The 16,116-nt window shown below is 39.6% G+C and overlaps 1 protein-coding gene across 2 annotated transcripts in view; it reads left to right on the top strand.

Annotated features, from left to right (window-relative positions):
• Positions 1-16,116, top strand: part of ARHGEF26 (Rho guanine nucleotide exchange factor 26) — a 93,356-nt gene that overhangs the window by 51,329 nt on the left and 25,911 nt on the right. For both annotated transcript variants that reach the window (XM_089509017.1, XM_089509018.1), the window contains exons 10-11: positions 6,879-6,968; positions 8,906-9,060. In XM_089509017.1, coding sequence (XP_089365143.1) covers positions 6,879-6,968; positions 8,906-9,060 — 245 coding nt within the window. The remainder of the gene's footprint in view (positions 1-6,878; positions 6,969-8,905; positions 9,061-16,116) is intronic.

Raw genomic sequence — 16,116 nt, 5'->3', positions numbered from 1 at the left:
TCATATTAGAACAAGAACATACCAATTCTGAAACTGTGAAGATCTACCATGTGCAATGTTATCTTTAAAATAATTTATATCATATCAAGCTATCTTGTCTCTTTGACAGAAAGCCTGCTTGATCTTCGTTGATCCATTCTCTAAGCACCTTTTTAAGCCTTTCTGCCAATATTGCACTAAATAGTTTGTAGTCCACATTGAGTAATGAGATTGGTCTATAGTTCTTCATATCTGCAGCTTCTTTGTTTTCCTTCAATGTCAAAGTGATGTTGGCATGTCTCCATGTTTCTGGAAAGTTGTTACCTTTTATGGCATTAAATGTTTGTTTCAAAGGTAACAAAAGTTGCTCTTCAAAAACTTCAAAAAAAAAAATTCAGCAGTGAAGCCATCTGGACCTGGCGCTTTATCATTCCCACATTTCCTTATGGCCTCCGATATTTCCACTGCTGTGATTGGCCCGTTTAATTTCTCTTGTTGTTCCTTCAGAAATAGTGTTATCTCCGCTTTGTTAATAAATTCTGTAATTTTCTGTTTAGGTATGTAGTTTCCTTTGTGTAGCTTAGCAAAGTAATTATGGAACAGATTTTTGATGGTGTTCTGGTTGTTAGTCACCTTCAAATCTCTATCTTTTATTTCTGTTATGTAGTTCCTTTCTCTTTGTTTTCTTAATTGATATGACAACCATCTGCCTGGTTTATTTCCCTGTTCGAAGTATCTTTGTTTGAGGGATTTCAATTTCCTTTGCGTTTCTGCTGTTTCTTCTACTTCAATCTGCTTTTTAAGTATTTTTATTATATTCAGAGTCTTCTTATTTGTGGTATCTTTTTCTAGTTCTTTTTCTTTATCTCTTAAATTGTTGTGAATTGTGTTCATTTTGATTTTTTTCTCTTTGAATTCTGAAATTTTGTTGAATGAAAAAGCCCTGCACAACCACTTTCGAGGCTTCCCAGACTGTTGTAATGCCTATATCCTCCTTTAAGTTTTCTTTAAAGTATAGATGTAATGTTTCTTTTCCTTGTTTGATTATGTCTTCTTTTTGTAACAGATAATTGCATAATTTCCAAGAATATTCACTGTATACTGTTTTCTTAATTAAGGTTATTGGGTTGTGATCTGATATTGATCTTACCTCACAGTCCATTCTTGTCACATCTTAAAGCTTTATTCGAGAGAAACATGTCAATTCTGGAGAGTGAGTTGTGGCTTTCCGAATAAAATGTGTATTCCTTTGCATTTTTGTATTTTGCTCTCCACACATCTATTAGGGCTTGTTCTTCTACTAGGTCAAAAAAGGCTCTCGGGAGTTTTCCCTGCGATCTCTTTATTTTCTTTGTTGATTTTCTATCCCACTCCGGGGAGATTACCCCATTCCAATCTCCCATTATGAGTGTTTTTTCATAGTTATATTTTGCCAACATTTCTGATAAATTCTCATAAAATTTTTCTCATTTTTCCTATGGTGCATATATCCCTACTAAAAGATATTTGCCACCTAAAAATGTAATTTCTAGACCCAAGAGTCTCCCTTCACTATCTTTAAATAAAGTTTTGGTGTCGTATTTGTTGTTAATGTAGATTACTATCCCCCTTTTTCTCTTTTGATCTGATGATATAAATTCATTTCCCATTTTTCTATTTTTCAATAGTCTCTTGTCTTTCTCATTGATGTGTGTTTCTTGTAAACATATTACATCTGCATGTTGTTTGTTCAAAAAGTGAAATACTTTTTTCCGTTTCTGTGATGAGTTTAGGCCTTTTACGTTCCAAGACAAAAATTTGATTTTATGCATTGTTCTTTTGATCTTTAGTCTGTTTTTGCTCCCTCTTTTAGTTCTACTGGTTCTTCTGGCCTGTTGTTGTTTTCTTTCTCTTCTTCATTATCTGTTTCTTCTTCTTCACTCACTGGTGATTTTCCTATGTCTAGTTCTTTTTAAAAAAATTTTAGAAAATCGTTCATCTTCATAGTGGCGGTGATCCTGTATATTTCCGTTTTGTTTTAAAGGACACTCCCTCAAGTCTTTCCCATCTATAATTTATGTTGTTTTGCTTGAATAATGTTGTCAATGGTCTGTAGTTGTTTCTCTTCTTCAGAATCCTCATTGGAATGTCATTAAAGATTGTTAGTTCCACCCCTTCTATTTCTAACTTTTGATCGTAGTTTAACACTAGAATATCGTCTCGCATCTTTTTCCTAGTAAAATAAATCACTCTGGCGGGTTACAGACCGCCTATTTGGGGCGGGCTGTACCCGCCCCTTTCCCCGGTGTATCGGGGCCTCAGTGGCCAGAACGGCAGCTGCTGAGGCCCCGATCCGCCGTTTTTCAGGCTGCAGGGAAGCGGCAAAATGCCACTTCCCCGCAGCCTGAAAAGGGGTGTCCTTGGGGCTTCAAGCCCCAAGGACACCCCATGGCGGTGGGGAGGGGGAGAAAGGGGCCGCTTGGCCCCTTTCTCCCTTGCTTCGCTGGGCGCAGCCGTCTGAAGGCTGCGCCCAGCGAAGCAAAGCGGCGCCTCAAACCAGGAAGGAGCTCCGAAACGGAGCTCCTTCCTGGTTCGCGCAAAGGGCACCCTAGGCACCCTGGCGCGGAGCGAGGACGTCACGTCCACGCGGCCCCGTGTAGAGGCGGCGCGGCCGTGACGTCCTCATGACGGCGGCCGTCTGGAACGGCCGCCGTCATTTTTTACGCGCAGAATGCGTATTAGGGTTAGGGAGGTGCGGAAGCACCGCACCTCCCTAACCCTAGTACGCGCTCCGGGTGTACTTTCATGGCGGTCTATAACCCGCCTCTGTCCCTGGGTAGTTTTTTCATTTTTGCTATCTTCGAATTAATCCTGTACATTTTGTTTATTTCTCCTTGGAATTTTTCAGCATCTATCCCTATGAATTCTGCTAGAATTGGAGTTAATTCCTCGTACAAATCTTCCTTCTCTTTTTCTTTTAGACCTCTGATTTTGATATAGTTTTCGCGTTGTTTCATATCTTGTAGTGCTCTCTCGTCAAGTTCTTTTTCCTGCTTCTCTTCTATATCAAGGACCTTTTTATTTATTTTATTTGTTTTGTTTTTGATTCTTTCCAAAAAAATTCTAAATGTTTTATGTCTTCTGTAGCCTTACCTAGAATTTCCTTAATTCCTTTTAATTCAGCTCTTATTTCTTGTCTAATTTCTTGTTTTATCTCTTTTCTCATTGCTGTCATGTCTCTTTTCATGGCTTGCATATCTTCCTTCATATCAATATACATGGCTTTTAGTTCCTCCAAAATAGCTGTTTGGTCTGATGGTTTTGGATTTACTTCTAAAGATGGTCTCCTATGTTGTGATGCTTCTTGTTTTGTTTTTCTGGTATTCATTTTTATAGGATTTCTCGTCCTCCTTTGGATCCAGAGTTTTCTTTCTCCTGCTAGTCTTGGCTTTCCTCTCACGTCTTTTCTCTGTCCCTTCAGTTGTTTGTCCTCTGTTTACTAGACCACATTCTCCTTTAGCTTCGGAGTTCTCTTTCTCCTATTAGCCTTGTCTTTCTTTTCTCCCTCTTACCACTCTTATAGGACCGCGGTTTCTTGCCTTTTCTATCACCTTCTTTGCTCCTTTTACTTCTTTCCTCTGTCCCTTTACTGTCACCTTCCTTTCTCTTACTAGCCTTGGCTTTCTCTCTTTGCTGAATCGCGTCCTCCTTTGACTCCGGAGTTCTCTTTTCTCCTGTTAGCCTTGGCCTTCTCTCCTCCTCCTTCTTCTCACCACTCTTTTGGGACCACGTTTCTTGCCTTTACTCTCACCTTCTTTGCTCCTCTCGTGTCTTTCCTCTGTCCCTTCAAATGTCTGTCCTCTGTTTGCTGAGCCACGTCTTCCTTTGGCTCCAGAGTTCTTTTTCTCCTGTATCGCCGCCTTTACTCCTTTCACGTCTTTCCTCTCTCCCTTCAGTTGTCTATCCTCTATTTGCTAAGCTGCGTCCTCCTTTGGCTCTGAAATTCTCTTTCTCCTGTTAGCCTTGGCTTTCTCTTCTCCTCTTTCCTTTCACCACTCTTTAGGGACCGCGGTTTCTTGTCTTTACTATCACCTTCTTTGCTTCTGTGACGTCTTTCCTCTGTCCCTTCAGTTATCTGTCCTCTATTTGCTAAGCCACGTCCTCCTTTGGCTCCGAAGTTCTTTTTCTCCTGTTAGCCTTGGCTTTCTCTCCTCCTCCTTCCTTTCACCACTCTTTAGAGACTGTGGTTTCTTGCCTTTACTATCGCCTTCTTTACTCCTCTCGTGTCTTTCCTCTCTCCCTTCAGTTGTCTATCCTCTATTTGCTAAGCCGCGTCCTCCTTTGGCTCTGAAGTTCTCTTTCTCCTGTTAGCCTTGGCTTTTTCTCCTCCTCCTTCCTTTTACCACTCTTTTGGTGTAACAGAAATTTCAGGAAACTTAAATTTCTAGGATTGGCAGAGCAATAGGATTGGCAAGAGGACCTAGTAATTGAAAATCCATAAATTTATTTCCAATTGTCGACAAAGGAAAACAATGAACTCAGTGGAATTCAAGTTCCAAAAGCTGAGACCCCGAACAAGACAAAATGGCTCTTTTTATATTATTCAAGACAAAGAAGCTTCTTCAATACACCTGATTGGCTAATTACAATTTAAACATACAGAATTCTTACAATCAGAACAGAAATACATGCATACATTAAAACTGCATCATCACTCCTTACCCCCTCCTGTAGGAATTCAGTGGCTTTCCTCCTAACCTTGCTCCTGAATGTCCTTATCTCAATAGTTTATGTTATGTCTTTTTACTGGTGCCAGCTTCCATCCAGGTCAAGATGCACTCATTATTTTTTTGCTCTAGTTTTTCTAAACTCCAAGCCTTTATTTCAAAAACCATCTCTCTGGCTGACAAAGGTGACTCCATCTTTCTATAGTTTTTATTTCAACAACGAATATTTCCACCACATTGGGACCGCGGTTTCTTGCCTCTACTTTCGCCTTCTTTACTCCTTTTGTGTCTTTCCTCTGTTTCTTCAGTTGTCTGTCCTCTATTTGCTAAGCCGCGTCCTCCTTTGGCTCTGAAGTTCTCTTTCTCCTGTTAGCCTTGGCTTTCTCTCCTCTTCCAATCTCTCCTCCCTTTTCCACCTCCTATTTTCTGATCCAGACCCTTCTCTCTCTTGCTTACGCGTCTTGGATCTTTCTCCTCACAGCTGTTTATGGTCAAAGCTTTAATTGAAATCTGCTTAGTGACACCTGGGTTTCTCTGCTTGCTCTTTAGCGTCTTCTTATTTTCTTCTTTAATTTATTTTAAATAACTCCAAGGAGAGCTTTCTTCCATTAATTGAAAGAAAAAGAATATATATATATATATATATATATATACACACACACACACATACACACACACACACACACATATACAGTCTCTTCTTCTTGCGATATTTCCCCTTTTAGGAGATAGAGCCCCTAAGTATTCCTTTTTACCTTCTCTCTTTACTCCTTACTCACAGTTTGTCTCATCTCCCACGGTACTGTTTCTAGTCTGTTGTAAAGTTTTTTCTCAAGATGTGTTAGTCCACTAGTTTCCAGGCAATCCTGCTTACTTTCTGTTTATTTCTTGTCTCCTCTCTTCTTTTAAAAAGTTGGTGGCTACTCTAGTGCCGTTTTCGGCTTCCCAACCAAGCGCCGGTTACCTCTGAGGTCTCACTGTCATGTCGCCGCTCCTGGGGGGGGGGTCCGCAAGGGGGGGACCCTCATGGCCTCCCACCGGGGTGAGTCGTTCCGAGAGAGGACTAACCTCTGCTGGGGTTCTGTCATGGCCAGCCAAGATGAGCTCTCGGAGGATGAGGAGGAGGATGAGCCTCCTCCAGAGCAAGGGCTGATTGAGGCTACGCCAGGTGTTAGTTCTGCTCTGCCAGGTCCCAGCTGTGTTTCCCCAGCCCCAGAGCAGGAGGTCCAACCAGGTCCTAGTGCTGAGGAAAGGCCTTCTATGGTGCCACAGCCTAGTGGTGATTCAGGAGACGAGGCGTGCCTGCAAGTGCCTTCTTATCAAGAGAGAAGGGCCGAGAGTGCTTGCAGGCGCAGATCCAGGAGGATTGCAGAAAGACAATCGGCAAACCAGCCTCAGGTGGCTCGAGGGAGAGCTTCCCTGATTTAAGTGGGAGAGAGGCTTGAGTTTGTTGCTAGAGTTTATTGCATGAGCCCTTGGTGTGATTGCTGTCGCTCTAGCTCCTGACATCTTGTTATCTTGCTACCTTGACCTCGGACCGGACCTTTGTTATCTCTTGGCTATTGTGACCTCGGACTGTTTTGACCACGCTGCTTTCTGGCTTCCTGACTTCGGCTCGTCTTTCGGCATGCTTGACTTTCTGCAACCCCGACACCGGCTTGTTTTCTCGGCTTGCTCCTTGACTGCTTCTCCACAAGGTTTGTTTTGCCTACACGTGTTGGTTGCAGGCTTGGTTATCAGCATAAGTCAGAGATTGCTGGCAGCAATCCCGGACAGGTTCCTTCATCCAGCTAATGCCGTAGCTGGGGTTTTTCCTGCACTGCGATGGTTTTGCGGATAGGGAAAATGCTGAGTTGGAAGACGTCCTTGAGAGCCTCTCTCAGATGCATCTGGCGAGCAGCCGTTCCTAACCGGAAGTTGACTCGTATATGTCTTAAATTTTCAAATGCTGTATTTTTAGTTGGAAAACAAAAGTGACTACTCTCAACCCTGAGAACTCCTGTTTTTTTCAAAAAATTAATGTGACCATCAGTTCTGAACAAAATATAAATTCTTTGTAGAAGGAGCTGGTTCATTGTAAGGTGTCTATAAAATAAGTTTCTTTCACCCATTTCTCTGTACTATTAACCTTTGAAAAATACTTTCAATACTGAGTACAAATACGTCAGGATGAATAAAATGTCTTCTTTCTAGTTGGTTCGCCTCTGCAATGAAGGTGCTCGAAAAATGGAAAGGACTGAAATGATGTACACTATCAACTCTCAGCTAGAATTCAAAATCAAGGTTTGATATTTTCCTTCATGCTTTTATTGTGCAAACTTTAATCTTTGCTTATTTTTAATGATACGTTATCATAGCTAGAGTAAATATAGTTATCTGGGGAATGAAGGGTTATTGAGCTGATGTTCTAGGAGAAGGCAAACGAAGTTCATATCTTGAAAGCAGCTGTGATGCTTGAAGCATACTCAATTGACATAATTGCTGATGGGAGTCTAGTTCCCTCAAACCAAGCAGAAAAAAGCTTTTGGTTAGGTTGTGTTCTTTAAAAAAGCTATGCCATCCAGTTGACATACATTACCTAGACATATATCCCAGATAATCATAGCATACTTCCTCTGCAGAATGTTTCAACATGCAAAGCTGAAAAAATAACTCAGTGTTGTCTTGCTGCATTTATCTCCCTTGACTTCTCACATTACCAATATTTGTCATGTTATCCTCCTTTTTTCATTTTTAAAGGTGGAGTTGTTTTTCCCTCTTCCACATACTTCAGATAAGCACATTTTGGATTACATTCTACTAAATATAGGCAATTTCTTAGGCCATTTTAATTCCAGCCTTAATTTTTCTTTAACAATATGGGGGGGGGGGGGGGGAATCTAAGGTTGTTGTGTCTTCTGAGCCCTTATCTTATTCCTTATACAGTTCCTTGCTTACTTTAGGTTACAGTATTAAAATACAGCTTAATTATGATAAAGCAAACCATACTGTGGGGAAAAGGATTAAGGAAGCTGGAAGAGATGCATCAAGAATCAAATATTTCATTTAAAAGGTCATGGAACCTCCTAGGTTTAGGATGAAGTGGTTAGCCCCCTCCATGTATGGAGAGGAATTCTGTCATCTGAAGGGATGGCAAATTTTCCACCTCAGTTCTCCTATTACATTCATGGAAATCTCCACTGGCATAAAGCTATCACTGGCACTAAGCCCTGAAAGTGTTACAAAGGCCCAGTAAAGATGGGCAGGAAGCACTGTCATGGGCCCAAAACTAGAGCTCGGGAGAGTGCAGCAACCACATGCTCCTGAGCCCTAGTATGTGTGGTACCATTATTGACTGGCACTGCCCACATGGGGAACATATCCATGACGTATGGGCATCTGAGCGCCCAAACATCAGTGCCAGGAAGGCCCGTAATAGGGCTGCGTCTCAGCCCTTATGACGTCCTGAGGAAGAAGCCGCTCTAGGCAGCTTCTTCCTGCTGGTTTGGTTGCTGCGGCAGTGATCCTCAACAAAGAGGGGTGGCGTTTCCCCGCCCATGTGTACCGGGCCAAAGTCTCCTTTCATTGTCCCATAAGAATCTGGTTTTGTGCTCTTAATTTTACTCATGAGATGAGAGCTTCCAAATGGATTGGAAAGATTAAAAGTATTTGTGGCTCAGGTTTTGGGCCATTTTATTAAGAGGGAATTGGAAGGTTATTGGGGAATTTTTGGAAGGTTGTGGCAGGAGTTTTTATTTATTTATTCAAAATAAAACCTAAAAAAAGAAGACGTCAGAATTTAAGTAAATGTATGGATTTGCATTCAAAATAAGATGCTTTCATTTGATATGTAAGAAAGCTTAGAGGCATTTGCCTATGATAGGCAAAGAAAAACTTTTAGGTTTTAATAATATTTATATATTTTTAAATTTATTTTTGCAATATTCCCCTTACTGCAGAACTCCACAAGGCCCTCAGGGCTGCCTGCAATTATGATATTGTCTTTCATTCTTAATATAAATCAGATTATATGGTTTACAGAATACTGTTTTTATGGTGGAGTTTCAAAAGTTAAGAAGCAAGTTATTACAGAAATATTAGAGAGTATCTTTTCTCCTTATGTGTTTAACTTGTAGACTTGGAAAGAACTCAGATTTTATTGTTAGCATGTCTGTGTTTCTCCAGAAAAATACAGATTTTTTCCCCCCTAAGAGTGAAATATCAGTATTCTTTCTTTGTAGCCATTTCCGTTGGTTTCCTCTTCTCGATGGCTAGTGAAGCGTGGTGAATTAGCAGCCTATGTGGAAGACACAGGACTTTTCTCTAAAAGAACCTCTAAGCAACAAGTTTACTTCTTCCTCTTTAATGATGTCCTCATTATCACAAAAAAGAAAAGGTAAGAGCCAAAGTGAATACATACCGTGTTGTACTGGTGAATTACAATAATTAAATAGCTGCCTTGCCTTCCTCTTTGGATATTGATTTAGCACAAAATTCTAAAGACCATTTGAGGCTGAATATGTAAATTCTGGAATACCAAAGCAACTTATGCAAGTCCCCTGATGGATCATTTACATAAAAGGATAGCAGGGATAATAGTAAGACAAATACTGGGCTCCTCCAGACTGTTGAATAATTCCAGGAAATCTCAGGGCACTCTGTTGTGGAGTTTCATGCCTAGTAATAGTTGTTTCCCCATCCATATCTAGTTGTCCCCTAGATATACTCTACTTTCAGCCCAGGTTTTTTGCTAGTTGTAGCACTACCCCCCATTCTGTACATTTCTTTTCAATAATTTTATCTCTTACTTGAGGTGTTGTGTGGATGTGATTTCTTGCCATCCCTACTATCCCTTTGGTGCACTTAACATCTCTTCCATATGATTTTCCTCCAGCATCTATATTCTCTGCCTCCCTGTCTAAAAATAAGGGGCAAGGAAAAAAACCAAGAATGAAAGTCAGCATAAAACCTCTGTTGGAAACATCATGCCTCCATTTGAAATGTCATCAGTTGGACTGTCCCCTCAAAAGATATAGTGAGAGGAATGGAGACGATGGAAACAGATGTGTGGTGGTCACTTCTTTTCAGGTGTCTCACTTCCTCCATGAAGAAAGCTATAAAGAAAGTCAATGGGGCTAGGCACTCCTCTCCTTGCATACTAAAGAAAGCTAGGTTCCTAATGGCTGAATATGGCTTTGGCTTTTACAAAATATATTCTACTATATGTCTTCAATTATACAGATTTGAGAGCTTCCCTGCTGTCTTGTAAAATATTTTATCGGCTTAATCAGGCCAAGCATTTATCTGGTCTTACATGTACATTTGCACAAATAATCAGTGATCAGATCTAAAATTAATCCAATCAAAGATTGCTAGTGCATGCCAAATTTGTGTTTTAGACTACTTTTTGCATTGATTTAACATTGCATGTACATCTTAAAGAAAGCTTTTGCAAATGCTTTACATACCAGAAATATCATCCAAATAATTACATATAACTCTTATATTGTGCAAAAAAGCATAAAGACATCTGAGCAATGGGACAAAACCTAAGCATAGTTATAAAAAGTAGTAAGAAGATAAAGTACAATAAGTCTCTTGGCATTACATGTACTACTTTTTAGTTCATTTCTTCACATAGCTGGGTCCCAATATGTTCCTAGATGGATTACACGATGAAGGGCTTTTTCCATCCTTCACTGTGTCAAAAGTATATGAGTCCAATTCTCTGATAGAATTAAAACACAGGTCATTGCCGCTTTTCCTTGTCTGTTGGTAAAGCCCAATTCAAACAATTTTAAGAACATTTTGAAGAATAGGTGTTGTCATAATCAGTTAAATATGTGGTTGTTATTTTTACACTGTGCTTTCTCTGTTACTTGAATTTAATGGGATATTTCATATGTGCGAGTTAATTTTTTTTATTTTATCTTATGATAAAATCTTTACTATCTGAGTTTTTAATTTGATCTCACCTGAACCACCAAGATAACCTTTGTGAACAGTTCTGCCATGAAACCCACTGGATGACCTTGGGCTAGTCACATGCTCACAACCTCAGGGGAAGGCAATAGTAAACTTTTTCTGAACAAATCTTGCCATGAAAACCCCATGATAGGTTCACCATAGGATTGTCACAAGTCAGAAATGTCTTGAAAGGGCGCACACAGCACACACAGACACACACAACATGTAAATCAAACATGTAAAAGCATAACTCTTTAAATCAGTGATGGTCCTCCTTTAGCCAGATGTAGCTGAACTACCCCCCATCTCTCTCTGTTAACAATGCTGACTGCCCACTCCTGCCGTAAATGTTACTTCTCTCACCTAATCTGTATCATGATCGCATGCTCCTAGCCATGCTCCCATTTCAACAGAGAAGATTCAAGGCAAGAAAGAACCCAGTTCAAGAAACCCTGCATTTATTTCAGCATGAGCTGCACCATGACATTCAGAGAATAAACCTAATCTCCAAAATTTAGTTAAGCTCTCCTGTTCAAATTAATCATGGAGTGTCCAATCTGAGCCTTAATTGGATGGAAAGACAGAGGAGAAGCTGTGTTCCTGTATTCCAGTCTCCCTTGAGCTCTTCTGCCCAGGAATACTCTTAGAAGACAAGAGTAACATCCCCAGTTATCCTTAAAGAGGCTAACTTTAACTTTTAAAAAAGTTACTGATTTCACTGATAATTTTGTAATCTGGACTCGTTCTGGTGTGTTGTAGATGTTGTTAAAGTTGATACCAATTTATGATAACCCTATCATAAGTTTTTCTGCACAAGATTTATTCAAAGGTTGTTTGCCATTGCCTTCTTCTGAGACAGAGTGTGTGTGACTTGCCCAGGGTTGCCAAGTGGTTTCATTGGCTAAGCATGGATTTGATCCCTGGTCTCCTGGAGTACTAGTCCAGCATCCAGATTGCTTCATTACAGTGGCTCACATCTGGTTTATATTAAAGATTATTAAATCACTATGCTTGGTTCAGAGCTTGATACAGGACCAGTTATAAAAGTACTTCCACTTGCTCAAGGCAGCTTTGCCAATTTTTTTCTGGTTTTCCCATTCTGCTATAGCCTCCATTCCTCATCCCAGTGTGTTCTATAGGGTCCCCCAACCTGTATGGTAACAGAGAGAGAGAAGAGGGAGAAAAGTCTTGTTGCCAAGGGAAAATCAGCTCACTCCCTTCTGTATCCAACTCATACAATGATTTCATATTTTTGGAGAACTGTAGCCATTAAGTGCAATTAGCTACTTGCCTGGGGTTAGTAGCAATTAGTCATGTCATGAAAGTGAGCACCAACATCTCTCAGCCATCACATCAATCTTACAAGAGTAGCGTTCCATTGTATGTTTTGGCTCTGGCAGTGAAGTACAGATTTCCAACTGGAAAAAGTGCCAGGGCTTTACTGTGTCAGTCTTCCTTTGCCTTCAGAAAGCAGGGGAAGCAACAGAAATGATGGCATTGTCTCTTCTTGGCCAAGAAAAAGGAGGCTGTGAAGCTATCAAAGCCACCTTTCTCTTCTTAGAAAGACATAGAAAAGTATTTACTGCTTCTCATTTACTCTTTCCAGGAATATGGATGCTTAATTGGTCATTACAAAATATGCAGGGATGAAACTTGGCAGGTTTTAAGTTCTTAGAGATTTGGGTAGAAATAATAGCACATTTCCCCTATTCACTCTGTGTTTTTTACTTTCCTCAGTATGTTATCAAAAGGAATCTGAAATTCAAGAGAAATATCCTTTAAAAGGATTCTAAAAATTTGTAAACTTGTCTGATGAAAGGGAAAAACATAGTTTCTCTGGGAGGGCTATGTTGGATGAAGAACGATACATATACACTGATTTTTTTTTCAGACGTAGAGAAATATGACTGAAATTTGTTCCTTAAAATTCAACATACTGTACTTACGTTGACCTGGTTCACCATGTGTGCCCCCTCCCCATGTACTCAATTACACTTTGCTTCTTTTACAGTAATTACGTTGTTATCACTTTTTTTTATTCCAGACTGCTCTGAATGCTCATTAACAGAAATACAGATACCTGTCAAAGTGGTTTGCACACATTTCAAGAAGTCCTATATTTTTTTGACACTTGGGTTATTAAATATTTTTACTTTATGGTCTACAATCCCCTGAGGAGATCACTAAAATTCTCTCATTCTCTCCTCTCTCTCATGGCTTGTCAGCTCCTGAGATAATCCTGGCTGTGGAATGCAGCTGGACTTCTTAAATATGAAGCCAGCCAAAGGTCAAGTAATACTTTGGAATGTTACCTGTCCACAGCTGCTGGCTAAAAGTGAAATTGTGCTACACTCACCAGGAAGAAATTTCAAAATAGTTTTTAAAAAGTACTTTCTTAATTAAACTGATACTAAAATTCTTTAATTGATCTGTAAAGCTTACAGAGGACAGCTGTTGTGTGCCTTCAAGTCATTTCCAAATTACTGCGACCCTAAGGCAAACCTATCATGGGGTTTTCTGGGCAAGATTGAGAGGAGTTTTACCATTGCCTTCCCCTGAGACTGAGAGCATGTGACTTGCTCAAAGACACCCATTGCATTCCATGGCCAAGTGACAAATTGAACCCTGATCTCCAGAGTTGCAGTCCAACACTCAAACCATGCTGTCTGTCTGTACAGAAGACAGTATATACTATTAAAACACAACAAAATTGTATTGAAATGTGTTGCACCTCCTAGCATTTTAATAATAATAAAAAAACTTTTCAGCTCACAAGAAAATAAAAAATGGGGGCGGAGGACATACATGAGAAGAAACTGTGCCTGCATTGTTTGACATTAAATTTAGAATATAGACAGTACATGTGAAAGAGGCCTCTACTTATGGTCTGATGGGTTATTTATCTTTACCAATTCAGCAGTTGTATTTGCTTTTTCGTACAGCATCTGCTAGTCATGTTCTCTAGAGGTACACTCATTTTATATATTTATTTAAGCTATTTCTGGTTTCCAAAAGGGCTTCCAAGATGGTGAATAAATTAAAAAAAACATTTTAGAATACAGTAAAATACTGTTTAAAATCTAAAACAGTTTAAAAACAATCCTAAAATGCTATTTTAAAGAAAAGCAGTTTCAAACATTAAAAGCCATGCTGAACAGCACTGTTCTGGCTGCCTACCAGAAACTTTAAAAAGCTGGAGTGGTTATTGAGAAGGTGGGGGGTGAGAACTTGGAATTGATTATATAGATTCTATGTGCATTTAAACAAATATTTTTCTATACACGCACACACACACAAGGCTATCTTATCCCAAAGCATTCCAACATACTGACTTAGAAAATCCAGGAAACTGGTTATTTATGTCATTTGTTTCTATATTATTTTTCTTGGAATGAATACTCCACAAAGCCTCATAGACTATATCAGAACTGATGAAGTGATTTGCAATCATTTGTGGTAGAGACGGAATAGTTTGCTGTGTGGGTTGTAATCAGTTATGGGAATGTGCTATGCTCTCTGACAAGCCAGAAATGGCTGTATTGGAGGAGGGTCTGCATGGTTTACAAGTGGTTAAGGGAGAGTAGCATTAAGAGATGTAACTATGGACACTTAGGCATGTGAGATACATACACTTTCTCAGTCATTAGCATATGTAAAGGCATTTAGATGAAGAATATATGGATATACTTTGAAGGGGGTAGTACACAGTAAAGAGTAAGTACTGTAGAATTCTGGAAATGGATGTGTAAATGTGGTTGATGTTCATTCCTTAAGGATTAAGGGCTTATGATACAAGTAACAAATGGAAGACCATGTGAATGGCTGAGATAATTCAGTGTGGGAATTATCATTGTAATGTTTGTTACCAAGCCAAGGCAGTTTCCAATCTGTGTATGAATTTGGCAAGACCTTTGCACTCTTTAATCCAAGAAAAACACCATTCTTTTGTCATCTTTTCACTGTTTACTACCCATTTTGAAATTGCTTCATTTTTTTCATCCATCAGTCCCCACCCCCCAGTAAGAGCTAAATAAGGATGCCACTGTTAGTCACTTCCAAATAGCAAGTCCCAGATTTTTGTACAAAATAGAATATTGTGATTGAATTCTTGTCTATATGGTTCAAAAAGAGGCATTATGACAAATCATTTCTTTCAGTTTTGGGAGAGGAACTTCATGGCATTACACAGCCTACTCTAAATATGTGAATTCATGGGTTTGAAAATGAACAGCCTGTTCCCTACTGTAATCTATCAACCTTTCCCAGAAACTTCTGGTTTGCAATAAAACCAAAATTCTGCAGCTTAAAATTTTTAAGCTCTAGAATAGATTCACCTGATTTAAGGATCACCAGGTACAGGGGCCTATCAGGGGGTAGATCGACATCAGATTTGATACCTTCTTGATAGGCATGAGATTTGAGACCTTCCTCATTCTGCAGTAGTCATATTGGAAGGGGCATCATGGAGGCAGTGTCTGGTGTGATGGTGAAGGCTCTTTAGGGAATCTCACTGCATATGAGATTGCAAAAATCAGGGTTTCTCAACTAGGGTTCCCTGAACCACTAGAGGTTGCTAGAGATTCTATGAGAAAGTGTCATTTTAAAATAAATAAATATTTTAAATCTATGCATATAATAATTTTTATGCAGTGGTTCTCTATAATTTTCACACAGGAGTTCCCTGAGAACTGGAAATTATTTCAAGCATTCTTACAGGGTAAAAAGATTGAGAAAGGCGGGTATAAACAATCAGCATGTACTAATGATACACAATGGGAATTGTTTCTGATAAGATCTCCTCCTCCTCCTCCCACCTTTCTCCTAATAATGGTAATCAAAGTGGCTAACAACATATTTTAAAACAATAAATTAAAAACTACAAAAAACTTTGATAAAACTATAAATATAAAAGTTATTTTAAAATTAAACAATATAACTATTAAACATTAGAAAATTTTAAATTAATTAAAAGGCTATACAAACCATAAAACAACACAACACATCATTAAAAGCCCATCTCATTATTCCAAGAGCCTAGTGGTGCAATAATGTTTGAACTTGCTCATGGAAGGAGAGCAAGGAGGGAGTTAACTTAGCCTTCCTAAGGAGTGAGTTTCAAAAACTGGAAGCTGCCACTGAAAGGGCCCTCTCCCTTATTCATAGAATCATATAGTTGGAAGAGACCGCAAGGGCCATCCAGTCCAATCCCCTGCCATGCAGGAAATCTCAATCAAAGCACCCCCAACAGATGGCCATCCAGCCTCTGTTTGAAGACCTCTTAGGAAGGAGACTCCACTGCACTCTGACGGAGTTTGTTCCACTGTCGAACAGCCCTAACTGTCAGGAAGTTCCTCCTAATGTTGAGGTGGAATCTCTTTTCCTGGAGCTTGCATCCATTGCTCCAGGTCCTAGTCTTTGGAGAAGCAGAAAACAAGCTTGCGCCCTCCTCAATATGACATCCCTTCAAATATTTAAACAGGACTGT

Source organism: Sceloporus occidentalis, unplaced genomic scaffold, assembly GCF_023333645.1.
Source record: "Sceloporus occidentalis isolate IW3139 unplaced genomic scaffold, rSceOcc1.0.p SCAF_2, whole genome shotgun sequence".
NCBI lineage: Eukaryota > Metazoa > Chordata > Lepidosauria > Squamata > Phrynosomatidae > Sceloporus > Sceloporus occidentalis.
This window is presented reverse-complemented; position numbering and strand designations above follow the sequence as displayed.